The sequence below is a fragment of the Nesoenas mayeri genome (assembly GCF_963082525.1).
Source record: "Nesoenas mayeri genome assembly, chromosome: 25".
In the NCBI taxonomy this organism is placed as follows: Eukaryota; Metazoa; Chordata; class Aves; order Columbiformes; family Columbidae; genus Nesoenas; species Nesoenas mayeri.
The window spans coordinates 4,602,519-4,625,334 of NC_137549.1; the positions used below are offsets into that span (position 1 = coordinate 4,602,519).

At 44.9% G+C, this 22,816-nt stretch overlaps 1 protein-coding gene across 1 annotated transcript in view; it reads right to left on the bottom strand.

Moving 5' to 3' along the window:
• CPAMD8 (C3 and PZP like alpha-2-macroglobulin domain containing 8) overlaps positions 1 to 22,816 on the bottom strand; it is a gene marked incomplete at its 5' end in the record, with an annotated part of 40,165 nt that overhangs the window by 9,186 nt on the left and 8,163 nt on the right. The window contains 26 exons of the mRNA XM_080359186.1: positions 407 to 494; positions 1,007 to 1,245; positions 1,620 to 1,682; positions 2,077 to 2,232; positions 2,560 to 2,696; positions 3,117 to 3,203; positions 3,730 to 3,895; positions 5,240 to 5,314; positions 5,593 to 5,749; positions 7,290 to 7,371; positions 8,984 to 9,160; positions 9,708 to 9,933; positions 10,340 to 10,638; positions 11,295 to 11,346; positions 11,477 to 11,619; positions 12,057 to 12,210; positions 12,750 to 12,981; positions 15,107 to 15,172; positions 16,355 to 16,497; positions 17,822 to 17,983; positions 18,097 to 18,246; positions 18,348 to 18,520; positions 19,017 to 19,206; positions 21,411 to 21,539; positions 21,898 to 22,068; positions 22,241 to 22,468. Coding sequence (XP_080215312.1) covers positions 407 to 494; positions 1,007 to 1,245; positions 1,620 to 1,682; positions 2,077 to 2,232; positions 2,560 to 2,696; positions 3,117 to 3,203; positions 3,730 to 3,895; positions 5,240 to 5,314; positions 5,593 to 5,749; positions 7,290 to 7,371; positions 8,984 to 9,160; positions 9,708 to 9,933; positions 10,340 to 10,638; positions 11,295 to 11,346; positions 11,477 to 11,619; positions 12,057 to 12,210; positions 12,750 to 12,981; positions 15,107 to 15,172; positions 16,355 to 16,497; positions 17,822 to 17,983; positions 18,097 to 18,246; positions 18,348 to 18,520; positions 19,017 to 19,206; positions 21,411 to 21,539; positions 21,898 to 22,068; positions 22,241 to 22,468 — 3,945 coding nt within the window. The remainder of the gene's footprint in view (positions 1 to 406; positions 495 to 1,006; positions 1,246 to 1,619; positions 1,683 to 2,076; positions 2,233 to 2,559; positions 2,697 to 3,116; positions 3,204 to 3,729; positions 3,896 to 5,239; positions 5,315 to 5,592; positions 5,750 to 7,289; positions 7,372 to 8,983; positions 9,161 to 9,707; positions 9,934 to 10,339; positions 10,639 to 11,294; positions 11,347 to 11,476; positions 11,620 to 12,056; positions 12,211 to 12,749; positions 12,982 to 15,106; positions 15,173 to 16,354; positions 16,498 to 17,821; positions 17,984 to 18,096; positions 18,247 to 18,347; positions 18,521 to 19,016; positions 19,207 to 21,410; positions 21,540 to 21,897; positions 22,069 to 22,240; positions 22,469 to 22,816) is intronic.

Below are 22,816 nucleotides of genomic sequence, written 5' to 3' on the forward strand. Positions count from 1 at the left end.
GGCAACAAATTCCAAGACACGGAGCCTCCAAAGAAATGGGATCCAGATGTTGGAGATAACACAGCCCACTAAGAAGCCATAAACAGCTCCTGGTAGAGCACATTTGCACTTCAGCATTTGCAAATGGGTTTCGTTTAATTACTGTGCACTGTGCTCAGTAATAAACCTTCCTTTGGCCAAGTTCAGTAAATTTGTTAATCTTGCTCAGAACATCTGTTTACTCCTTTCAGATCAACATTTTTTGACAAGTGAAATCTCCCACCCCCCTAATTTTAATTGCACCTTTTTGGACAGTTCTCAGCATTCAACAGCATTTGCTTCTTAATCCTCCCCAAAGGGAATCCCTGACACTTACAGCCAGGTCCTGGTCCAAGATCATGTCTTGCAGTTCATGACAACATCTCACCTGCTCTAGGCTCTCAAGATCTGCCCGAAACCCTGAGAACAAGGGCACTTCCAAGACAGCCATGTTGGAAGATCCAGAGTGCAGCCACCTTCCCAGGAGAGGAAAACAGAGGACAAGAATGAGAACAAACGCAGGATCCAAGAGATTATAGCAAATGGTTACATGGACAACTCAAGGTGGAAAACATCTGGAACAAACTTCAGAGGAAAAACAATTAGAAGGGTCTATTCTTCTTGGAAGGACTTGTCAAAAGCCACAGCCTACCTGGCTTTACAAAATCCTCTTTTCTCTTTTGTAAATGTTCTTCTTCTTTCTCTGCCTTTGACATAAACTTAGCACTAAAATTATCAATGCCAGCAGAAGATGCTCATGAATGTCCGTGCGATAACCCTGTCCTGCAATCCACAATTGCGGTTGACATTGTGTACATGAGGTGTTCTTACACCGCTTGAGATACGGACAGTGCAGCAAGAAAGAATTTGCATCTTATTTTACAGGTATTTTTCCTGCATCAATGAATATATCGTTATGGATGTGCTGATCAGCAACTAGACAGTCTCTGAAAACAGGCAGGGCACGATGCAAACTGGCATTTCCTACCTCGTGCATGTCTCCAGTATGACTTTGTATTCCTGATGGTCCTGATCTGACGCTGGGTCATCGTCATCCCCCCGTGCCCTCTCTCTGTGCAAGGCTTCAGAGTAATTCTCATCTGGAGAGACAGACCGCAGGAGATTTGGAGCTTGAAGATGCTGCTCTGACTTGGGCTCCTTCAGGTTAACCAGGAGCTGGAAAGCTGGTTTGGCAATAGGATCAGGTACATTGTAAGTGACATCAATCTGCAGCGGAAAGGAGGGGAAAAAATGAAACAAATCAGTGTAAATTTATTAGACCCCAGCATTTTATAACATCTAAAAGTGTTCTCCAAAGGCCAACATAAACAGCAGATCCCTTCAGAAAGAGGTAATGGCAAGCACAAAGGCACCAGGGGCTTTGCGGTACAGTTATATATGGGGAAAGCTCTGCCAGGGCAGATTCACCCCAGGACAATCACACCGACTTCTACAAATTAAAGCAACATCACCTTATAAAATTACTTTGAGAAAAATTCAAAGCGTCACTCATAGCAAACTGGGCTTAAAAAAGTAGCAAACAGACTGGGAGTCCGGAGATCACCTGCTCAGACTCTTTCTCTAGCCCACGGCAACCTTACCTGCATCAGGCAGCAGCCTTCACCTTTGGCACTCACAAACAGCCCCGTTGGGATACTGGGGATCTGAGGAGAATCCACAGTTAAGACACAGACAAGACATGGCACTCAGAATGGAAACAAATATGATTTTAGCTTTATTCTGTACAAAATGCTATAAAGGAGACTGCGGAAATGAAGAGAGTATGGTTTACTCTTTTTTAGCCACCTGCATTTATAATGATAGAAACAAACAGCAGCACAAAATAAGTGTAAGGTATTAGTTACAGTGAAAAATGCCTTTAAGTTGGAGCGCTGCCTCCTTCGCATCAGAATCCAGCCGTAAAACCCCAGAAAGTCCCGAGATCTCAGCGTTTAACTTGTGCTTTTACCATTACTGAACCCGTCTGAGCTGCCATTGAGAACCCAGCTCAGATGGATCGCTTCAAAAATCTGGTTGCATAAACACAAAACCACCTACCACTGCCGTCTGGAGGACTTTTTTATTCATCTTGTTAAGCTCAAAGGTTTCCTGGTAGTCCAGATTAGTAGAAGCCAAGGAAATGGTGAGGTTGACTCCTCCAACGTAAGACAGGATAGCGTATTCAGCCAGAGCCTGCAGGGCTACACATGTGTCCTAAGGATCAGAAGAGGGGGAGACTTGTAAACTTGTGCTGTAGTCACCAGCTTCCAGTAGCAGAATCTTCCTTATTAATCCAGACAGCAGAAGAAAAATCGGTTTTGTTCACTTTTGCTGTCAAAGGCATCTATAAGGACTAAGTCTAGGTTCCTTTCAAGTTATCAGTCTGAAAGAAAGCAGTACAGGGCACTGGAAAGGTTTTCTTCTTATCAGGGCACAGTTTCTGTCTAAACTCTAGATAGAAACTCTGCCTCGACCACTCCTGAATGGATTGATTTCTACAGGTGAGGGTGCACTGAAGCTGCAGGTCCGGAGCCAGCCCACCTGGGTCGATGAGAATCCTCCCAGCGCGTTCCTCTGCTGTGAAAGCCATTTTACCACGGGGAGCGCAGAGGCCACGTCTCCCAGGAGCGTGTACGTCAAAAGGGCATAGGATGTCATTTCCACTTCTGCAGAAACAACTGAAAGAGATGGGGAGAAAAGGAACTAAGAAATCAAAATGCCACCTAGAAGTGAGAATCTGGGCAGGTCCAGTGATAAGTTCTATGAAGATTCATTAACTAAAAAAAGGAAAGTTAAGAGAGAAGTAAACGCAGGAAGAGAAAAAAGAAGTTTAAAGATGTCTGCACCCAAGATGCATCATCTTCCAAAAATATCTGCGCTTCCAACATAAGCTCTTTCCTCACACAACCACCTTCTCTCTCCCTGTCCTGATCATATCTAGCTCTGGCTCTCTTTGCTCTTAACCAGCTCTTTCAGCTGGGGGGGAAAGCAAGGTAAATTTGTGTGGTATATGAATGGAAACAATTCACCGGAATACATGCAGTCAGCAGCCTGCTGCTGCTGCCCCCTCCCTTATCTCTGTCTTTCAGTACAGGTACCTGATTGAGCGAGACCGTCATTAAATCCCATGAAGGTGTCTTCATCGGTAACGAGAGTTCCCGTCAGGCTCCAGTGTGTAAAGCCATCTAGAAAGACAGGACAGTGGGACAGGGGTGATATCACAGCAGAACTGCAGCTGAGCCTCTGGATACGGGAATAATCACATTCTGCTGTTGTATTGATGCCAAGAACAGATTCAGGCCCTGAACTGCACTGTCCCTCCATTTAGACAAGCGTCCCGTGGGCAAGAGGCTCCCTCTGCAATTACAATGTGACAAATTAGGTAATTCTTGGGTTTTGGATTAAAATATGCCATCAGGGAATGGGATGTTTTCCAAGGCAAACTGTCGTATTGACAGGAAAGTCATCGCAGAGCCAGGGTTTCACTTGCCTTCCCTCAGCGCCTGCTGTGCACGCGGAACTAAGATGCTCAGCCCTCTCCACAGAGAATCAAGAAAATTCTTGCCTTGCAAAATCAAATTGTGCCATAAAGACCTCATCTCACAGGCTCTGCGCTCGCCAGTAACCCAAACAGATCACTCGAGACGCAAGGGCTGTTTCCTTGTGCCAGTGCAGGGACTTGCCAGGCTGGATCCGGAGCACGGGACGTACCTCGTGTGATCGCCATGCTGTTCATTTTCCGCAGCGCCACGGCAGCAGAGGGACTGTGCAGCAGCGTCAGGGCGTACGCAATCAAGGCAGTAGTGTAGGGGTCTTCTGCTGAATACAAGTTGGACTCTAAGAAGTGTTTTGCTTTGTCAACAGCTGTTCTTTCTTCCTATATTCAGGGGAAAGAGCCCAGACATGTTACCAGCCTCTATATCTCCAAAGTGAGAATCACTTTATTTCTCATTAAGTTGTGCCCATTAAAAAAAACATCTAGGAAAGGTGCATTTTGCTGTCTGCAGAACGACACTGACACTTTCCCTAAGAAAAGCCATGCATCGCAAATTCAAGGAGCAAATAGCATAGTGAGAAAGATCTAGGCTAACACTGAGACACATTTATTCCCCCCTAAAGCCGAAAACATGTCCTGCCCCTGCGAGGCAGCAGATGAACAGAGCAGAAGCGAGTTCTCTACTGTGTGTTTGATTGTGTTCCTGACACTCCGGAGCGTCTAGCAGACGCCAGAGGATAATAAAGGCCAAGGTTCCCAGGGGTCCCTGCAGCCAACAAACATGTTTTATTAACTCCCTCAATGACCTCACCATGCAGGAACGTGGCTCTGATAATTTATAGAAACAATTTAATTGGACTTGATGTAATTTGGTTTCCTTTGATTTCCCTGTGGCACTAACCTTCCCCTTCCTCATTTCCTAGCTAAGATCATTAGTAACACTTGCAAATCTCCTCTAGGAAAAGCATTAGATCCACATAAACTGCACTTCCAGCAAATAAAACCGCTAGGGCTGTCTTGACACAGGGCAGCCCAGAGAGAGCATCATCACATCACATCCCAGGGGACGTGCTCAAAGAGAGGCAGAAAGTTTCTCTGTGAGCACTGCAGGATCTTCTAATGTCTTTATTTTTTAAAATAAGGTTAAGGGCCTTCCACTCCAAGAGCCGGGGCCAGGGGGCATCTGCTTGCGGCGGCAGCGTGGTCTGCCATTCAAGCTCTACAGCAATGCCCTCCCCGGCGCTGAGGTTGTCACAGCGTTTCTCAACAGACACCGCTCTCGCACCGGCTGGTTCAAAGTCTCTATAAACGCCGTCCTTGTGTCCGAGTACAGAGCACCAAGACACGCTGCAGCATCCACTGCTCCTCCTGTTGTCGTCTCCTAGCTCTACCTGCACAGACCTACTTGCCCCCCACCACTCCTTCCCCCGGCTGTTGAAGGGGGAATCTCTAAAACACCAGTTGTCCTAGAAGCAATTTTTCTTTCCTGTTTCTAAAATCACGCAGTGTAATTTCACACCCCTATACAGCTATATTTTTCTCTGCAGCGCTCCTGTTCTGTCTCATTACAAAGACGAGAAACCTTTTTCCGCAGAGCCATCAGCCCAGCACGCCGCAGGAGCGCAGCTCGCCAAAGACACTGTCAGCGAATGGCAGCTGGTTTTTTTTAAAAGACTTTTTAGAATATGCAGAACACAAGAGCTATTTTAACTGAGTTTTTGTTACCTCAGAAGTCACACCTGTTTCCAGAAGAGATGCAACCACATAAGCTGTCAGGGAGATCTTGCCGTGGATTCCACCCTGGAGGGCAACAAACACAAAGCACTGGATGAGAACTGGAGAAAAGGCCACTGGGTAAGAAAGCCTAACTGTAATACCAGCTGGGGCAGCTCCAAATTGATTGTCCTTTGCGCATACGGGGTACAAAATTTAGGAACCAGACCTAACACTGTACGCTCTGATAGACGTTTCTTAACTGAAACTCTCCTGGTTCTGGCCTTTCAAGTGCAACGTTCTTATCAGGCATAATGGAAACTGCATCACTTCGTGCTTTGACAAGAATGCTTCTGCAATGTTACCTGAATGTCCTTATTCAGTATCCTGCCCATGGCAGGAAAAGAACCATCGTCTTTCTGATGCTGGATGATCCAGTCTTTGGCAGCTGTTAGTTCCTTCGGGTCAATGAAAATAAACCCACGAGACTGTGCAAAGGACTTGAGGACAAAAGCTGTTAGCCTGGAAATACAAATGTATCCTCTTTACTGAGAAAACCAATTCAGAATAGTACATAAGGGGAAAAGAAACATTCTTAGAAAGCACAAATTTCAAAAATCTTGTTGGGGAAATGCTGAATATTTTTTAAAAAGTAATGGTATATAACAGCACCTGAAGACTGTCCAGACTTCTGGATTGAGCAACAAATTAAATTGAAAAGTGTAACTGGAGGATATATTCAACTTAGTTACGACACACTCTGCAATTCAATTCCCTTTTATACGTGCTCATCTGCTACCAAAATTATTAAAGCTTTTAAACCAAGAATCATTATCCTTATCAGTAAGGAATTGTTTGTTAATAAAAGAGAGGAGCAGACTTTCCAATTCTGTTACTGTCTTAACTAAAGAAAGAAAACAGACATGCAGACCCATTGCTGAAGTGTGAGGCTGCGCTGGGTTTTATACAGAATTGAGACTTAAAAAATCAACAGAAGTGTTTTTAGAATTCTAAAGCTCTGACATGCAGCGAGTGTGAACTCTGGCCAGCTTTGGGAGGTGGAATCATCCCGTTTACAGGCCTCGCAGGAATGGGAGGGTAGAAAGCTTGTGCCTGGCAAGGGATTTGTCAAGTGTTAAGTAATTCTGTGTCACCATATTTTACATCGAGGGACTGGGAGATGCCAGATCTGAGATAAAAGTTGACGATCATAGACACAGTGAGGAACAGCATTGGGAAGTGGCACTTCCCCTCACGATGAGTTCACGAAATAACATCGCTTTAAAGCAAAACACAGAGCAGATGGAGAGGCCAAATGACAGCACGAGCAGATGAACGAAGATAAGAATCTACTATTACATCTGAGACGTTATAGTCAACTAACACGCTCATGTGGTGTAACGTGCAACCTTAAAGGCCACGGTTTCCTAAGGGGGACATCACCGAGATGAGCTGATTTCTCAGTTTCATCATTTCTGGTTCTCATCGTCGTTCAGCTCTGAAACATCCTGCCCTTCAATTCCCAGGGCATAAATCCATATCATTCCGCGTCATCCGGGAGGGGATATAAAGCACTTTGGCAAAATCCACGGGGGTTTTGGTGGTGTTTTGTGTGGTTTCGTTGCTGTGGTTTGTTCGTAGTTCTTTTTCCCCCACCATCTCAGGAGAAGCCACTGCTATTTCTAGAGAAAGCACATTTCCCTTCGCAAGCTTCAGGTGAACCTCCATTCCCCAGAGGAAGTAGGTGCTTAAATGCCCCACACATTGATACCCTAATTCCAGTAGATCAAAAATGATCCTTAACTATAGTTCCTGTGCCCAAAGCCTGAACATACGAGTAGATGTGACTGTCTAACTGCCCCTGAGTCTTAAAATGATGATAGTACACCTGGTATGAACACTCGACAGCACGTCTATAGTCAGTGAGGATTATTTCTATTCTCCACTGCGTGCAATACTGTGATGGAAGCTGGAAAATTACTCTTCTTTCCTTGCCAATTGTGTATTTTTCCCATTTAGCAAACACTGAATTTTCTAACTCTGTTTTAAAATAGCAACTCACCACATACTCCCCGAGGAATCCCTCTCGCCAAACGCGCTGTACGAACCATCTTGTCTCTTGTAGGTCAGCTGGCGCTGGTAGCCTGGAAGTCACAAAAGAATCGAGGGAGTCCAAAATCCTCACACAGAGCAAACCAAGGACTTCAAGTGAATGAAGACTCAGCACTGGCGCAAGGGATTCTGCTGCCCGAGGCAACAGCTTATTTTGCTGTGAGTGACAGAGCCAGCTCTGTGTCCGTGTGCTGCAGCTTATTCAGAAATGCACTCATGCAAACATCTGCGAGCCTACAAACGCTGCATTTGGGCCAGCAGATATGTCAAGGTTGTGATACCACTCTGAAAAGCTCCAGTGTTGCTCTTACATTTTGTCTTTTTGCTTGCTAGGTTGATAGTGGCACAGAGTCTATGTCTCACTCGCTCTTCTGGTATCTTCTAAATGCTCCTCTAGACACTGGGACTCAGTGGAGAAGTTCACCTTTCTAGTTTGCACCTCATCACCTGATGGAGCTGGGCTTGCGTCAGTGGGGCAGCATTCTAGAGCTGATGAAGGCTGGGAGGCCTCCCATACCCCTGGGGGGAAATGGGTGTGCTCAGCTCGCTCCCTGAAATGCCTGCACACCAATGCGCGCAGCATGGGGAACAAGCAGGAGGAGTCAGAAACCTGTGTTAGGGCAGGAGATGATGACCTGGTGGCAATTCCGGAGACATGGTGGGACAGCTCACATGGCTGGAATGTGCTCATGGATGGCTGTGTCCTTTGCAGGAGAGACAGGCCAGCCAGGCGTGGTGGTGGAGTTGCTCTTTATGTGAGAGAGCAACTACGATGTATTGAGTATTGGAGATCATATAATTAGAAGGTATCATTGTAATCACCTGTTCAGACCACTTTTGACATGAATGAGAGGGGGCTGGCCACTTGGGGAGAATATCAGGCTGTTGTTAGAGGGTGTAGGGAGGCAACTAGGAAAGCTGAGGCCTCCTTAGAATTAAACCTGGCGAGAGGGGTCAAGGACAACAGGAAGAGCTTTTCCAATCCGTGGCAGATTAAACTAACAGCAGAGGCAATGTAGGCCCACTGAATGAGGTGGGTGCCCTGCTGACAGATCAGCAAGCACAAAAAATAACAAGTGAAACGACTGCAGGCAGGCTAAGGAAGCAGCTGTTGAATACAGGCTTTTGCTGTTGAATACAAGAAATATATCACAGATTACATTTTCTGTTTATATTTTCAGAGGAGAACCACCTCGCCCTGTCACCTCTGATTTCATGACATGGCTATTGTCTGACTCACACACAAGGCAGCTTTGTCCTTTCGGGTCATTCTTGTTTTTAATGATCTCCAAATTCTTACTTGTCCTGAAAACTGCATAAACTATTTTGCACGTGGCTCTTCTCAAACAAATGCTGAGAAAAACCATGCATAAAAAAGATAGATTTCTTTGAGCTGTTTAGGGAGATAGGGAAATATAAATCAATAAGCATGTAAACGAGGAGTTATGTATGGTAATAACGGGCTCTATATCAGGGGAAAACATCTTGCTGTCAAAATCTGTTAATCTTTGAGATCACCCTACAAGAAATGACGAATCCTCATCACTTGAGATACTCTCGATTAGAAAGGACAATGTGATACTAGTAAAACTCTCTTCTAACTTACAATTTATAGAAGGAGAAAAGGCTTGTGTCGTAGGTTACCTTGAACAAGGTAATCGGTGGCTTCACTCTCCACATCATGACTGAGTTGTTTGGTTTTCTGCAGATATTTCAGGACAAACACATTAGGAGCAAAATGGATCATGTTCTGCTCCCCACACCCAAATGGTAATCGCAAGAGATTGTCCAAGTTGTTCAATGTAGGACCCATCACATCTCCTGTTTGGAAAAGAAGAGACATGTTCAGTATCAAGGAATTACACTTCACTTACTTTTGATGTCTTATGATTAAAACTCACCTGACTACATTAATTTCTACTAGTTACACAGTCAGCTTAAATCACCTGTACCGTAAGTTGGAAGTCCTTTGAATTTTAAGTTTTAGCCCTTTAGCTCTTGCTGCAATAAGGAAATGTGATATTTCAGAGTCTGATTGTCCACGACTCCCCCATTTAGATCACTAGTTTAGACCATTTGCGATTGGGATGATTATGAAATGGATACTATGAATTCTAGCAGACAGAGGCTCTGCAAAGCCCTCGGACGATATCAGCTTTAAGTCACTGTCAACTCAAACAGGGTTTAAGCAAATGACAAAAAACATATTAATTATTCTCCCAGAATTAAGCAGCATATACTTTGTAACTGCCTGAGACTGCCTTGTCTGGTCCGTATTACCCAAACACTGCTCAGAGGCAAGTAACAGCTGGAGAATCTCTTCATATTTGATAAGTGGTACCTATTGATACCTCCTCATAATTGATACCTATTATTGAAGCCGTAGCTCTTTCTGATCCTGGAATTATGTTGTGGGGAACTCCAAGAGTAAATGCTTCATTGTGATTTTCATCAGTCTCTTCTTTTCTCCAAATTTTAAACTCTCCCATTGACCCCCAGCCTGTGGAAAAGCCAATGTACTTCACCTCAAGCTGTTTGGGGACTGTCCACTCCACAATAATAGACTCATTTAGCACCCGAGTACCGTGGCCAACCTGAAAGGGACAAAAAACCATGCAGTTCCAAGAACGCACACGTATGAAATCAGTCTGTCCTGTGTCCTTGGACCTGGGAACTAATGTGTGCACCAGAGAACATTGCAGATGTCCCAGGATCTTTCTCCTTCCCACCCACAAAGCAACCCAAGGAAGTTTCAGGAGAACTCCACAGGCTTGACCTGCAAGGCTTTCAGCACACTTAGCACTAAAAACATCAAAACTTGAGGTTCTGAGAACACAATGTGGCAAGCAGATATGTCCTGATTAACACAGCCTCATCGAGACTTAAGAGAGAAAAAGCACTAGGAACAAAGCTCTAGTCTTCTACAACCTGCTGTTTCTGTGCTCAAACTCTTTAAGAAAGCACGAGACTTCCAGGCCATTACAAAGATAAATTCACTACCTGGATAATTCCATTTTTCCAGCTGATCCAGAAGCTGCGGAATTCATCCCAGGAGAGGATGCCGGCCGTGTCCCTGCTCACCACCGGCTCACCCATTTTGCTGATGGAAATCCAGGTTTTCGTGTTTTGATGGCCACCAATAACAATCTCGGCCATCTCTGCCACGTCGTGCGGCCCGGAGGACAAGGCCAGGTGAGCGTCGTTGTGCGCTTTCACAGCGATGTCAAAGTGCGTCATCTGGGCAGGTTTCTGCATGTATTGGTACTCGTATTTGTTAGGTGTAGAAATGTGTATTTTCTCTAGTCAGAAAAAGAACGGAATGTTGTAAGAGTTAGAGCTTAGCTCACATACTTCAAAAATAACCCATAGCTACCTGCTAAAACTTAAACACACTGTTCCCAAGTAAACGTTCTTTTTACCAGCTTCTCTTAAACTTTAAAGGTAAATGGGGATGTTTCTTCCCATCTTCTGTTTATACCCCCTGCAATATAAAAGATCCTTCAATTCAAACTGCTCAGCTGGATTTCTTCTGAAATCTGTGATTTTTCGGTTCTGATCTAGTGGTCAAAAGCATCCCTGTTTAGCCGGAGCAGCCAGCTTTGAGCCATCCAAATCTCAGGCAGAACGGACATACTGATTCCAGCACTGAATTTTAAAACATCAGCTGAAAATGAAGTACAGTCACAGTTTCTGTCCACAGTGCTGAATACTTAAACTGTTTCAGAAAGTAAAGGAATTTAATTGCTATTTCCAGAAATCACTTGGGCAGTTACAGCAAATTCATAATTAGCCAACCAGGTCAGAAAGCCTCTTTATTCAAAGTTCCTCCTGCCCGCCATAACTCATCAATCATAGACAAATGGAAACAAAGACTTGTTAAGGTTTTTTTTTCCACACGTTTCTATTTATAACTAAATCAAACAAACTTAATGGCTCATTCAAATCATGAACTTACCATTCGGGCAGAAGAACACGCTATAGGTGTATTCTCTGGCCAGTCCCTCTGGCTGTATAAAGACAGAAACCCACACATAAAAACACAGCACTTGGATTAGCAGAAAGGGCCGTTCAGTTTTACTTGCAGGACTTGCCCCCCCTTTATTTTTTCTGGATTGTTACAAATTCATATTTTCTTACCTCAATAATAACACTACTGCGAACATAATCCACTGCCACCGGGGTCCTCTTGTCCATGTAACTGTCCTCTGAGTGCTTGCCGCTCTTGGAGGTCTGCACCCCATCCTGACAGCAGCCAGTCCCACCATAAGCAAAAGCTTTTGCTAAGAAACAGAAGGGAAAAGCAGCAGAGACTGAGAGAGGAAGATCTTCAGGAGCTTAAGTGAAGATCTAGATTAATTAAGTACAGAAGAGAGCTTGATGTATCAACTATTACCTTTCTTCTGTATTTGAACAGCCACATCTAAAAGAGGACCATATTTGCACAGCCACAGGGCAAAAGGGAAACTCTTACGTAGTTTCCAGTGTTGCATAATTTTTACCGTGATTATTTGCTTGAAAGGTGTAAAGAATTTGTTGTTATTCTCTTAAATAAGTCTAATATTTAAGTCTCTGTAGCTGTAACAGATTCAAACCTTACATGACCACGTAACAGGAAAACTGATCACCAGGGAATCTTGGAAAATTTGTTCACACAGACTCTTCAGCTATAGAATCTGTTTCTAAGAAACAAATGAAGATGGTTTTATTTCTACCCTACCAGTGATGTTGCTCAGTCCAAGCTCATTGAAGGACAGAACGACAGAGGTGGGTTTCGCTTCCCCGGGGGCAACGCACTTCTTCCTTGTCAGATGCTGCTTCCCAGGATGCCCAACAAACTTTATGCCTTTTGGAACAGAAATATTCACGTGGACCTGTGAAAATTTTTGAAAGCCATTTATTGCAAATGTCACCCGCAAAACCAACCCGCCTAAGTGAAGAATCTGAAACCCATAAAATGCTTAAGAAAATCTTGGCATGCACAGAAGATTCACTCTTCAAACTTTTTAGTTAATATATTTAACTGAGAGTGCTGCTTTCAGTTCAGCAAGGCTACAAGTAGTTCAGAATGAAACTACTGCAGCTGGACAGATCACAGAATCCCAGAATGTGAGGGGTTGAAGGGACCTGGAAAGCTCATCCAGTGCAATCCCCCCATGGAGCAGGAACACCCAGATGAGGTTACACAGGAAGGTGTCCAGGCGGGTTGGAATGTCTGCAGAGAAGGAGACTCCACAACCCCCCTGGGCAGCCTGGGCCAGGCTCTGCCACCCTTACCTTATTTACTTATACCTTACCTTAACCTATACCTTAACCCTATACCTTATTTACTATAACTTGTAGATAACTTCAGAGATTTTAATGCTAAAAGAGAATTTAGTGACTCAGCAACAGGAACAAAGAGGGTCGGTACCTCCACACAGACAGCTAAGTAATTGTAGACGGTCAGCGGGATTTTGGTCTGCTCGCCGCGGATGACGTGGTATGGCAGGGTGAAATCGATGAAGAAGGGTTTAAACGTCTTCAGCTCCGTCCGCGCGGCGATGCCCAAGCCCTTCTCTTCAGACAGAGCCACGGCCTCGGTTATCCAGGTCGTGATGGAGTCCGGCACCTCCACGCGCAGCTGCGCCTCTCCCGATAGATTGCTGCCAAAGAGAGCGAGGAACAACAAGGGTTGGATGGTCACATTAACCGATCCATGAAACATAACATACGCATTCTTAATGGATTAAAAGCTTTATGAGCATTTGCACCTTCATTAGAGTCACTTTTCTTAGAGGCAAGCATCTCAAAAAGTCATTTTGGTTGGAAGCCTTTGCCCTTGTACACATTGCAGACTCTGCTTGAACATAAGGGCAAAGGACAAACTTTCCAGCCACCAAGTTCAGCAGCTGCTTGTCCAGGGGCAAATACTCCGATTCAGAGACATTTTGCTCCATCGGTTTTTGGAATGCCTGACTCAGAAAATTTCCAAACCCATCGTTTTCTTCCAATGAAGATTGAAAGTAATTATTAAAAATCAAATTCCTATTCTGAGTATTTAGCTTTACTGTGCATACCATAACACTCTATCATAAGCCTGGTATCCTCTTCCATGCTTTGTAATAACAGAAATTCAATTTAGTTCCGTAGACTTTGCTATTTCCCTCCTGCAAAGCAGCTTTGGCCTTGCCTGGAACAGCAAACATTTCCTCTAAAGCAAGAACAAAAGCTGTTTCATGGCTCACCTGGCAGGATGATTGGTGCAGTTATGAGTACACCCTAAGGTTGTTTTCTCTCCAGTTCTTATTTATTCCCCAGAGCCTGATACACATGCTGCTAGCTCTGGAATCTTTCGAGAGCAACGTGCCCCTCAGTTGGCATGGAAAATGAGAAAGCAAGGTCTTCAGAACAAGCTCTGGGACTCTACAGCATAACACGCTGTCTTTCAACGCTGCAACGCGCTTGATTCAAATCCAGGAGCAAATGAAGAACTGCGCTTTCATCGCTTCTCAACTGAAGGTTATTCACCTTTTAGGCACCAAAGAGGTATCTTTAACTCAACTGTTTGCAGTTTCCAATGAGCCTAAGCTGTTCACGTGTCACGTACTGGTCTGTGTGTTTCGATTACAGTAGGAAAAGGATTAAAATAAATAGTCTGATAAAAAACTGGAGATCCCTCCACCTTTGAGCAGGCAGACTGGGGTCGGGCAGTCTCCAAGCACCCTGCCCAGTAAACGTGGCTCCCCAGCTCAAACTGCGGAGTGCAGAGCCTGGGAAATGCACCTGGCTTGACAGCACCAACTTATTTTAACTTCTTTTAAGTCCATTAGTGTCTGACTGTTTAGGTGTCCATCCCGCCTGGAGCTCGGTGGCTGGTACCTGCGCTAAAGCTCAGCCCGGAGCAGAGAGCAGAGGTGTCCCAGCTCCACCACTGGCAGCATTCCCACCTGCTTCACCGGACAATTTGTTGCAGCTGATGTTCTTTCCACTGGGATTTCAGCCCATAAGCAGCATTAACATTATTTTCACACATGAGGGCACTTACTCTTCTGGGCGGGAGGCCGAAGTACACACACATTTCCAGCCATTAGACCCTCCAGCCAGGCTCCAGGAATTTTTCGAATTGGTTTGGGAAGTTGACATTGGGCTTTTGTTTCTTTTTTTTTGTTTCTTTTGTTTTTTTGTTGGTTTTTTTTTGAGGCTTGTATATTATAATTATATTGTATATTATAATTATAAATGGTAGAAGAAAAAAAAAAAAGCAAATTCTTCCTGTTCAAGAGAGTGGAAATGAAGGAATGCTCAGCTCAGTCGTTTCTAATGAAACGAAGTGGAGAAAATGCAATCTGCAGCGTTTTATTCCAAACTCTCCCGCTTACAATTAACTGCCCCAGCTTGCTGAGGCCCAAATGGGCACTTCTGGAATTCTTTGTGTATTTCTACAAAGCATATTTCATGCTCAATTGAACAGATTTGAATACACTTGCTGCAAGTTCCTGTCAAATTGAATTTATAATCACTTACTGAGAATGAAGTTTACTTGCGAACCTGGAGAAGCCTTTAAAAATGGTTTCAAATTGTCCTAGACGGGCAGTTTTTGGGAGAGATTAGTTACCTGATTATTCATTTTTCTAGTTCCAGTTGTACCAGGTGGAAATCATGATTTATTGGGCAGTAAATTCAGGTTTGTGGGACATGCTCGTGTCACAGGTTTTAAAGAGCTTTGTTTTCTGCAGTTGAAGAGGACACGACCCTCCGGATATAATTACGGGAACTCCCCATCAATACCTGACGTTGAGGCAGTGCCAGATCCAGGTCTCGGGAAAGAAGGTTCTTTTTCTCTTCTCTGCTCGGCTAGAACAAGAAATAAGTCAATGAATTCTTTTAATATGATGGTTTTAACGGTAGCTGATAAAGAAATGTTCTCACCTGAATGCAGGTCACATAACCAGCCCAGACTCTAGCCAGCACAGAATTATTAAAAAATGGAGTTCGGGATCTCGTGTGGCAGGAGCAGGATAGCAAGCAGAATTGCAACCCTGGACTTCAGCAGGGCAAACTTTGGCCTTTACAGGCAATTGCTGGGGGAAATCCCATGGGCAAGGCTGCTTGAAGGTAAAGGGGCCCAAGATAGTAGGTTGGTGTGCAGGGGCTGTTTCTACCGGGCACAAGATCAGAGCATCTCGACATGTAGGAAGTGAAGGAAGGGAGCCAGGAGAGCTGCGTGGTTAAACAGGAGCTGCTGGAGAGAGTCCAGCGCAGCCACGAAGATGCTGAAGGGAGTGGAGCATCTCCCGTGTGAGGAAAGGCTGAGGGAGCTGGGGCTCTGGAGCTGGACAAGAGGACACTGAGGGGGCACTCATTCATGTTTACAGATATCTAAAGGGGGAGTGTCAGGAGGATGGAGCCAGGCTCTTCCGGTTGACAGCCAGTGACAGGACAAGGGGTAACGGGTTCAAATTGGAACACAAGAGGTTCCACTTAAATCTGAGAAGAAACTTGTTCCCGGTGAGGGTGGCAGAGCCTGGCCCAGGCTGCCCAGGGGGGTTGTAGAGTCTCCTTCTCTGCAGACATTCCAGCCTGCCTGGACACCTTCCTGTGTAACCTCATCTGGGTGTTCCTGCTCCATGGAGGGATTGCACTGGATGAGCCTCCCAGGTCCCTTCCAGCCCCTGATGTTCTGTGGTTCCGTGATCATTTGTGACACTAATTACATAGTCTTTCCAAAAGATCCCATCGTGCATACGCACATCAGTCTGGGACATGAATAAGAATCACAGGAAACTGAGACAGGCAAATAGTTTGAAATGATCCTTTTGGGCAATATTAATTTTCCAGAAATGATTTAAATTTAACAAAGTAGCGTCAGTTATATTTTTTTTGTTATATTTATGAAGATAATGGAAGAGTTTCCCCAACACTACCTTGTCTAAACTCAACAATTTCCTGGGGACGTGGAGGTGGCAAACAGCCAAGAATATAGAAAAAAAATGCTAAGAGTATAATAGACAACATGCTTTCCGACAACAACGTTACCTTGGCGCTATTTTCGAATGCATTGACGCCACCAGCGTCCCCGTGTGCGGCTGGAAGGCTGGGACGGCCTCATCCGTGTACATGCCGCCGTTCTGTCTGTGGTTCAAGCTGACTATGTCGGTCATTACAACCAGGCCAGTTTCCTGGACAGAAACGTGATGACCACAAAAAGGAGAGCAAGGGAAAAAAAGTATTAAACATGTACCAATAAAAACTTTCCTGAATAGAATCCCCCAACCCTACTCCAACATTTATGGGGTACATTTCAATTGAAACCTGAGGACTTGTAGAAGTTCATATAAAAATGACCGTTAATGTGAAAATATGTAGGCATTTTATAGGCAGAGGTTTTACATGAAAGCTCTTGTTTGCTTGGAAAAGCCATTTAAACCAATATCTGACATTACTGGGCACGTGTAACTGCCAGGTAGCGACAGGTGAAAAGTTATTATGCATATTTTTCCCCTAAAATATAATATTACAGCTTTTTACCCGTAGTGCTGCAGTTAGCAGCACCGATTCTGCACACCAGGAATGCCAAGCAGAATGGAAACGGGCCGCACAGCTCCACAGTGAAAACACAGAACGCCTGCGAAATGTGTCTGCCAGCTCTGCCTCAACTGCACTTATTCACACGAGACAGCAGCTCCCAGACACCAAAGGGAGTATGAGCTTTGTTCTCTTGACATACACATGCAGTTCTTACAGATCAGGCCCCCAGCAATGCATACATCCCAGCTATTAGCACATCTATCTTTTCCCAAGAATTTATGCCTCTCAGTAAGGGAAAAAAGCATCAGAGCAAAAACGCCAACGGATCAGGGAGAGAAGCAGCAGTGACTCCCGCAGCAGTGGGAAGTAACAAGGATTTAGAGTTTAGCATTGAGACCGAGCGATTAGGGGAATATGCGGAAGCCTATGGGGTTTAAGACAACACGAAAGAACAGTTTAGCTAAAATTTCAGAAAGGACAAAGAATGAAGAGATGGAGGATCAAAGATAGAAGAAAATGTTACTGAGCTTTCACACGGATGGCCACAGAAGCTGGCAGAACAGGAAAGAGGTTTAAAGGATTTCCAAAGGAGAGCCTAAAAGGGGAAAGGTTATAAGGAAAGACTCATGTTCCACCTTCCTTCCCGGTTCAAGTCACTGCAGAAGTGACCTGTGCACTCCCCAACGCTCCCAGGAACCTTCTGGTCCCACCTGATTCTCCAGAGCATCTGCTGAATTCCTTCACCTAACAGGACACCTGCCCCCACACCAAGACTGATCAGAACCAAAGCACATTTCTCCGATCTCTCTGCTGGAACAGCGTGCTTTCTGTTCTCAGAAATGGCTTTGCAGCCTACACCCCTGGAGAAACAGCCTCCACATGAAAAAAGGAATTGCCTACGGAGCTGAAAATCATCCTGCAAACATGAAAGTAAAAGAGACACTCCATAGAGAAGTGAGGCTTGATTCTTCCTACTGTAAATGCGAAGCGAGCATCCTTGGTGATGTCCCAGTGCCAGGGAAAGACAGAAGATCTACGGCGTCTACGCGAGGACATGCCTGGCCACCAGAAGTGCCCTTCTTCCTTTGGAGCTCCAAAAGCATCAGATACATCATATTCTGCAAGCTCTTGAAAAACCTGCAGGGAAAGGGGAGAGACTGTTGTCTTTCGGGTTGAAGGCTGCTTGCTGAAGGGAACATGTGGACAGCAGGACCGAGAGAAAGATCTCAGTGCTTTAAATGTCCTTTTACCTGACTGGCTGTCAGTTGAAAACCTGTCTTCAGCAGGTAGACGCTCTTATCCACAGTGGCAACACAGACACAGCTTGATTTTGCAGCTCTGACCCTGATGTTCACAACATCACCCGGTCTGGTCTCATTTGCTGAGAGAGCCACTTCAACCTAGGAATTTAACATAAAATCCCATTATCCCGACTCATCATCAGCAGATGAAGAGTAACAAGACGCTGCTCCCTCCTCTCCAGCAGCTACGTTGCCAGTACCTGGTTTTCGAAGGAGGACTTAACGGTGAACTGCAGGCTGTCCGTGACACCTTCCCCATTCTCCCTGACATAATACACCAGCAGACGGCCCAAGGGAGCCATGCTGGCACCCACGGAGAACCGGAGGAACGTCATGCAGACTTCAACCTCTGCTGCAGGGGTGCTGGGAGGTGCTAAAAAAAGAAAAGTACAATTAAGTTCTCAAGCCATTTAAAATAACCCCTCAAATAATGGTATTTATTGCTGCAGAACACTGCTGAGAAAACTAGAAATGGGTTTGAAAAAGGATTATGCAGCTTATGGGATGGGGTTGTAGCTGGGCTTGCATCTGTTGGGCATCACTCTCGAGTTGATGAAGGCTGGGAGGCCTCCCATACCCCTGGGGATCACTCAGATGATCCCAAGCCAAGCACATTAAGGAAAACTAGAGTTTTCTTAGCAAAGGGAGAGAATACAGAAAGATTAGAGAAAATTCTCCAAGAGTTGTCTCTCTTGGAAATTTTTTATATATATTAATTATGTGTGCAATGGATATGACAATTTTTCTTGCAGAAAATTATTCTACGCCCTTTAAGAAGCATCAGCTTCAAGTCAAAGGATACTTAGGTTTGTGGGAGGGTTGTTTTACCAAAAAAGGAGGGGCAAGAGTGCATTTGTGATGCTAGCTACCTGTTCCTGGGAAGTGTGTGATATCAACGTTCTTCTCCAAGGGAAAGGCGGCTCTTTTGCTCCTCTGCTGGGTGACGTTACTGGGCTGCAGTCCTGAAAGGACAATGTTGCCTCGCGATGCCACTTCATAATGCAGAGTGAAGTTGCAAGGACAGGTGGACTTCACTGCAATCCAAGCCTCCTCTCCTACCTGCACCCAGGGACAGAACAGCAAAAGATCTGGTCTGTTGCAACGCACGCTTTTTATTGATAAAGCACAGAAATCTGTGTGGGTTTTGGTCCACAAGAGCTGGGCCCCCTCCTTCTCAGAAATGTATGTTACATTAGCGCTGTTTCCATGGGTTTTCTTCACAGGCAAAAAGGGGCCTGTGTTCAGCTCTGCACTCCCTGCGAGTCCAACAGGAGAATGGGCCGGGGGGTTGTGTGCATTAATGAAAACAATGAAGGAATCTCTGGAATCCTGAAAGTTAAGCCTTTTGGCACAGAGCAGCTGTCAGAATTGGTTGAATTTTAGACACCCATTCAGTAGCCCAGCCCAAAAAGAAAGAGATGGGTTAGGAGCGGGAAGAGACGTGTGTTTGGTAGTCTTTGCAGTTCGATTGAGATTATACACGGTGATTACTTTCATATGGCAAATATTAATTCAAACATAACCAATGTGGCACGAAACTACTGGGAATAGATCTGAGGGGAAAATGCTTTCAAATTACTCAAGTCGTGATACTAATTCGCAACTCTGGCACTCGAGGAGCTCCCCGACACACAAATTAAGGAGCAGAGAGAGGGGGTTTTTCTGGGTAAAGTCATCCGATGCCTGAAATAGGTTTCAGAGCAGCACACTGACCTCCTGAAGTCCCGTACCCAGAGGTACTTGCTAAGTATTGAATACCCAGGAGATCAAATCCCCAGGCCCAACAGGACAGACACCAGGACGGGGACTGGGGCAATCTGGCTGAGTCATAGACCTGCAGAGCAGCCAATGCCCCCAGGAACACAAGCATCTTGTTTCTGGGACACAAGGAGCCACTAACACTTGTGTTCAGTAACATTTCTTCAGCAGCTTCCACTTCTGATCCTCCTGCCGTTGAACGCACAGCAGAGCCCATCTAAGACTGAACAGCAATGTTAAATCCCAACGAAATCTATTGAAAAACCTCTTTCTTCAGCGCTAACAGTGTTATCTTTCCAGAATGTACACATGGTACAAACCAAATCAGCAAAGGCTTGGATAGAAGGAGCTGCTAAAGGTTAAATACAGCGAAAATGCCATGGAGTCCAAGAAGTGCCTCGTGACATTAAATATTTGAAGTATTAAGAATTCCCCAGTGCAAACGATGAAACAATTCATTAAAAAATGAATGTAGCTAATTGGAACACCCAGTAAGAGTTGGCAAAGCAGGGGAACAGTTCCCACATCAGCTGGTCATCCAACTCCTAACTTTCCCACACAAGAATTAGTTCTAATCAGGTTATAATAAGAACAATGTGTCCAGATTAGCAGTGTATAATCCCCTTTCCATACCTCAGGAAACTTGTAAAAGATTAATTAGCCATTAAACTTCCATGAAATGCAACGATAAAAAAAAATCTCTTATTTGGCTACAAAAAGTCTGAAAGCAGCCTGACAGCCCTGCTGATCATGGCAATCTAGGGGTGGATATTGCCAAAAGTCACCTATCTTTTTTTCCACAAAGCAACACGCAGACCCTCAGAGTTTCTTCTTGGGTAGAGAATAAACCCTGAATAGCTCTCAGTAAAGCGACACGCAACAGGAATCACGGTTACATCAGATCTTTCCTTTAAGAGAGAGATTTGACAGCTTGATGTGGAAGGAGCACATTTTTAGAGAGGCATCTACAAAAACTACAAGAGAAGACGAGATAAGTATGTTCACAGTTCAATAACTGGAAGACTAAACAGATCCAGCTGAGATTTAAACTGAAGTTCTAGTGAGACTACATAGCCCTAATTTGGATCTTTAGTCATTAAGCCACTCCCACTAACATCACTTCCAATCTTTCAGCATTTGTTGACTTGGACTAAAGTAATTTTCACCAAGTAATTGCTATGTGATTGTTATTAGAGGTGCACAGACCACATATTCCAATCTGAAATCTCAGATGTTGTCAGTGCCTATATCCACCGTCCGCCCCGGTTCCCACAGCACAAAGGAGGATGAGGTGCTGCACAAAACACCAAAAGCACTTTGCTTAGAACCCTGTGCAGCCCACATGGAACAAATATTTGGTGGCTCAATTGCAGCTACTTCAGCCTTTGTAGTGGAAACAGTAACAGTCCCAGATCCCAGAAACAGCAATGGCTAGAAACACTTGACAAAGGACTTTACACCAATAAATGCACTTGTTGCCATGATGAAATATGAAGCCAACATACCTGGAAAGGTTTGTCTGGGGCCTGGAGCTGGATGTGACACTTGCTGGGCGAGTACCAGCTACTGATGGACAAGTAGTTTGGCAGATATTGATCCCCAGCCGGTTTCCCATCAATTGCCGTCACTTTGGTCTTAACAAAAGTTACATCTGAATGTTATGCAGGTACAGAAAGCCTGGTTTGTATTCTCTTCTTACACTGTATCCCCGTCTCCCATTTTACACTTTCCAGCTTTACAGCAAGAGCACTCTCCAAATACTGGACACTTACTACTGTGTGTAGCTGTGTTTGGAGAATCATCTTTTCATGATGCTTTTCAACATCAGTTGTAGTGGCAGCAAGAAACAAAGCAAGTGTTTGCTGCATTTAAATCATGAAGTTGAAGCTAAAAGGCACTGATTCCCTGTTTGTAGCACTGATTTACAAAGTGCAGGTTTGACAAGATTAGTTACATTAAAGCCCGCTAATCCTATAAAGAGCTTTCACCCACCTCCAGCCAGACGTATTGGGCAGCTGTAGGGATGGAGGGGATTTCAAACTCCACCAGTCCATTTCTTGAGACCAGTTCACTTGTGTAAACGTTGTCCTTCGGTGTGAGTTCAGCTTTAATTCGGATAGTGACTCTGTCAGCTGGACTTCCATCAGGGTAAGCGACTTCTACCTACAAAGTGTTTGATTTATAGAAGAACACGGTTTATATTATAGGCAATTCCAGCCAATGCCAGAAACAGCAGGTGGGGAAAAATCACACCAGAACATGGTATGACATCCTGGGATCAAGTCAGTATGACCGTATATCAGCCACACATCAGCGTCTCTAATTCTAATCTTACCTTTCCTTTGTAAGGCAGCCCAGGTTTGAACTGTTTCCTGGTATCCTTGGAGTACTTGATATCAATCAGCTGCTTCTGAACAGGTGTCGAGTCATCAAACGTAACCTGTTTGCTTCCGTCAGAGCTGATGACCGTGGCCCAGATATTCACCGTCCCTCGGAAATGTTCCGGAACATCAGCCGGCATCATGTCTTTCACACACACATCGAAAGCAGCCGAGCCATCAATCTACACAGTGTGTGGAGGAACAGAAACCTAAGTTTGCATTCACAGAACCCCAGAATGTCAAGGGTTGAAGGGCCCTGGAAAGTTCATCCAGTGCAATCCCCCCATGGAGCAGGAACACCCAGATGAGGTTACACAGGAAGGTGTCCAGGCAGGTTGGAATGTCTGCAGAGAAGGAGACTCCACAACCCCCCTGGGCAGCCTGGGCCAGGCTCTGCCACCCTCACCCCAACAAGTTTCTTCTCAAATTCAAGTGGAACCTTTTGTGTTCCAGTTTGAACCCATCAACCCTTGTCCTATCACTGGTTGTCACCGAGAAGAGCCTGGCTCCATCCTCCTAAAACCAGATGA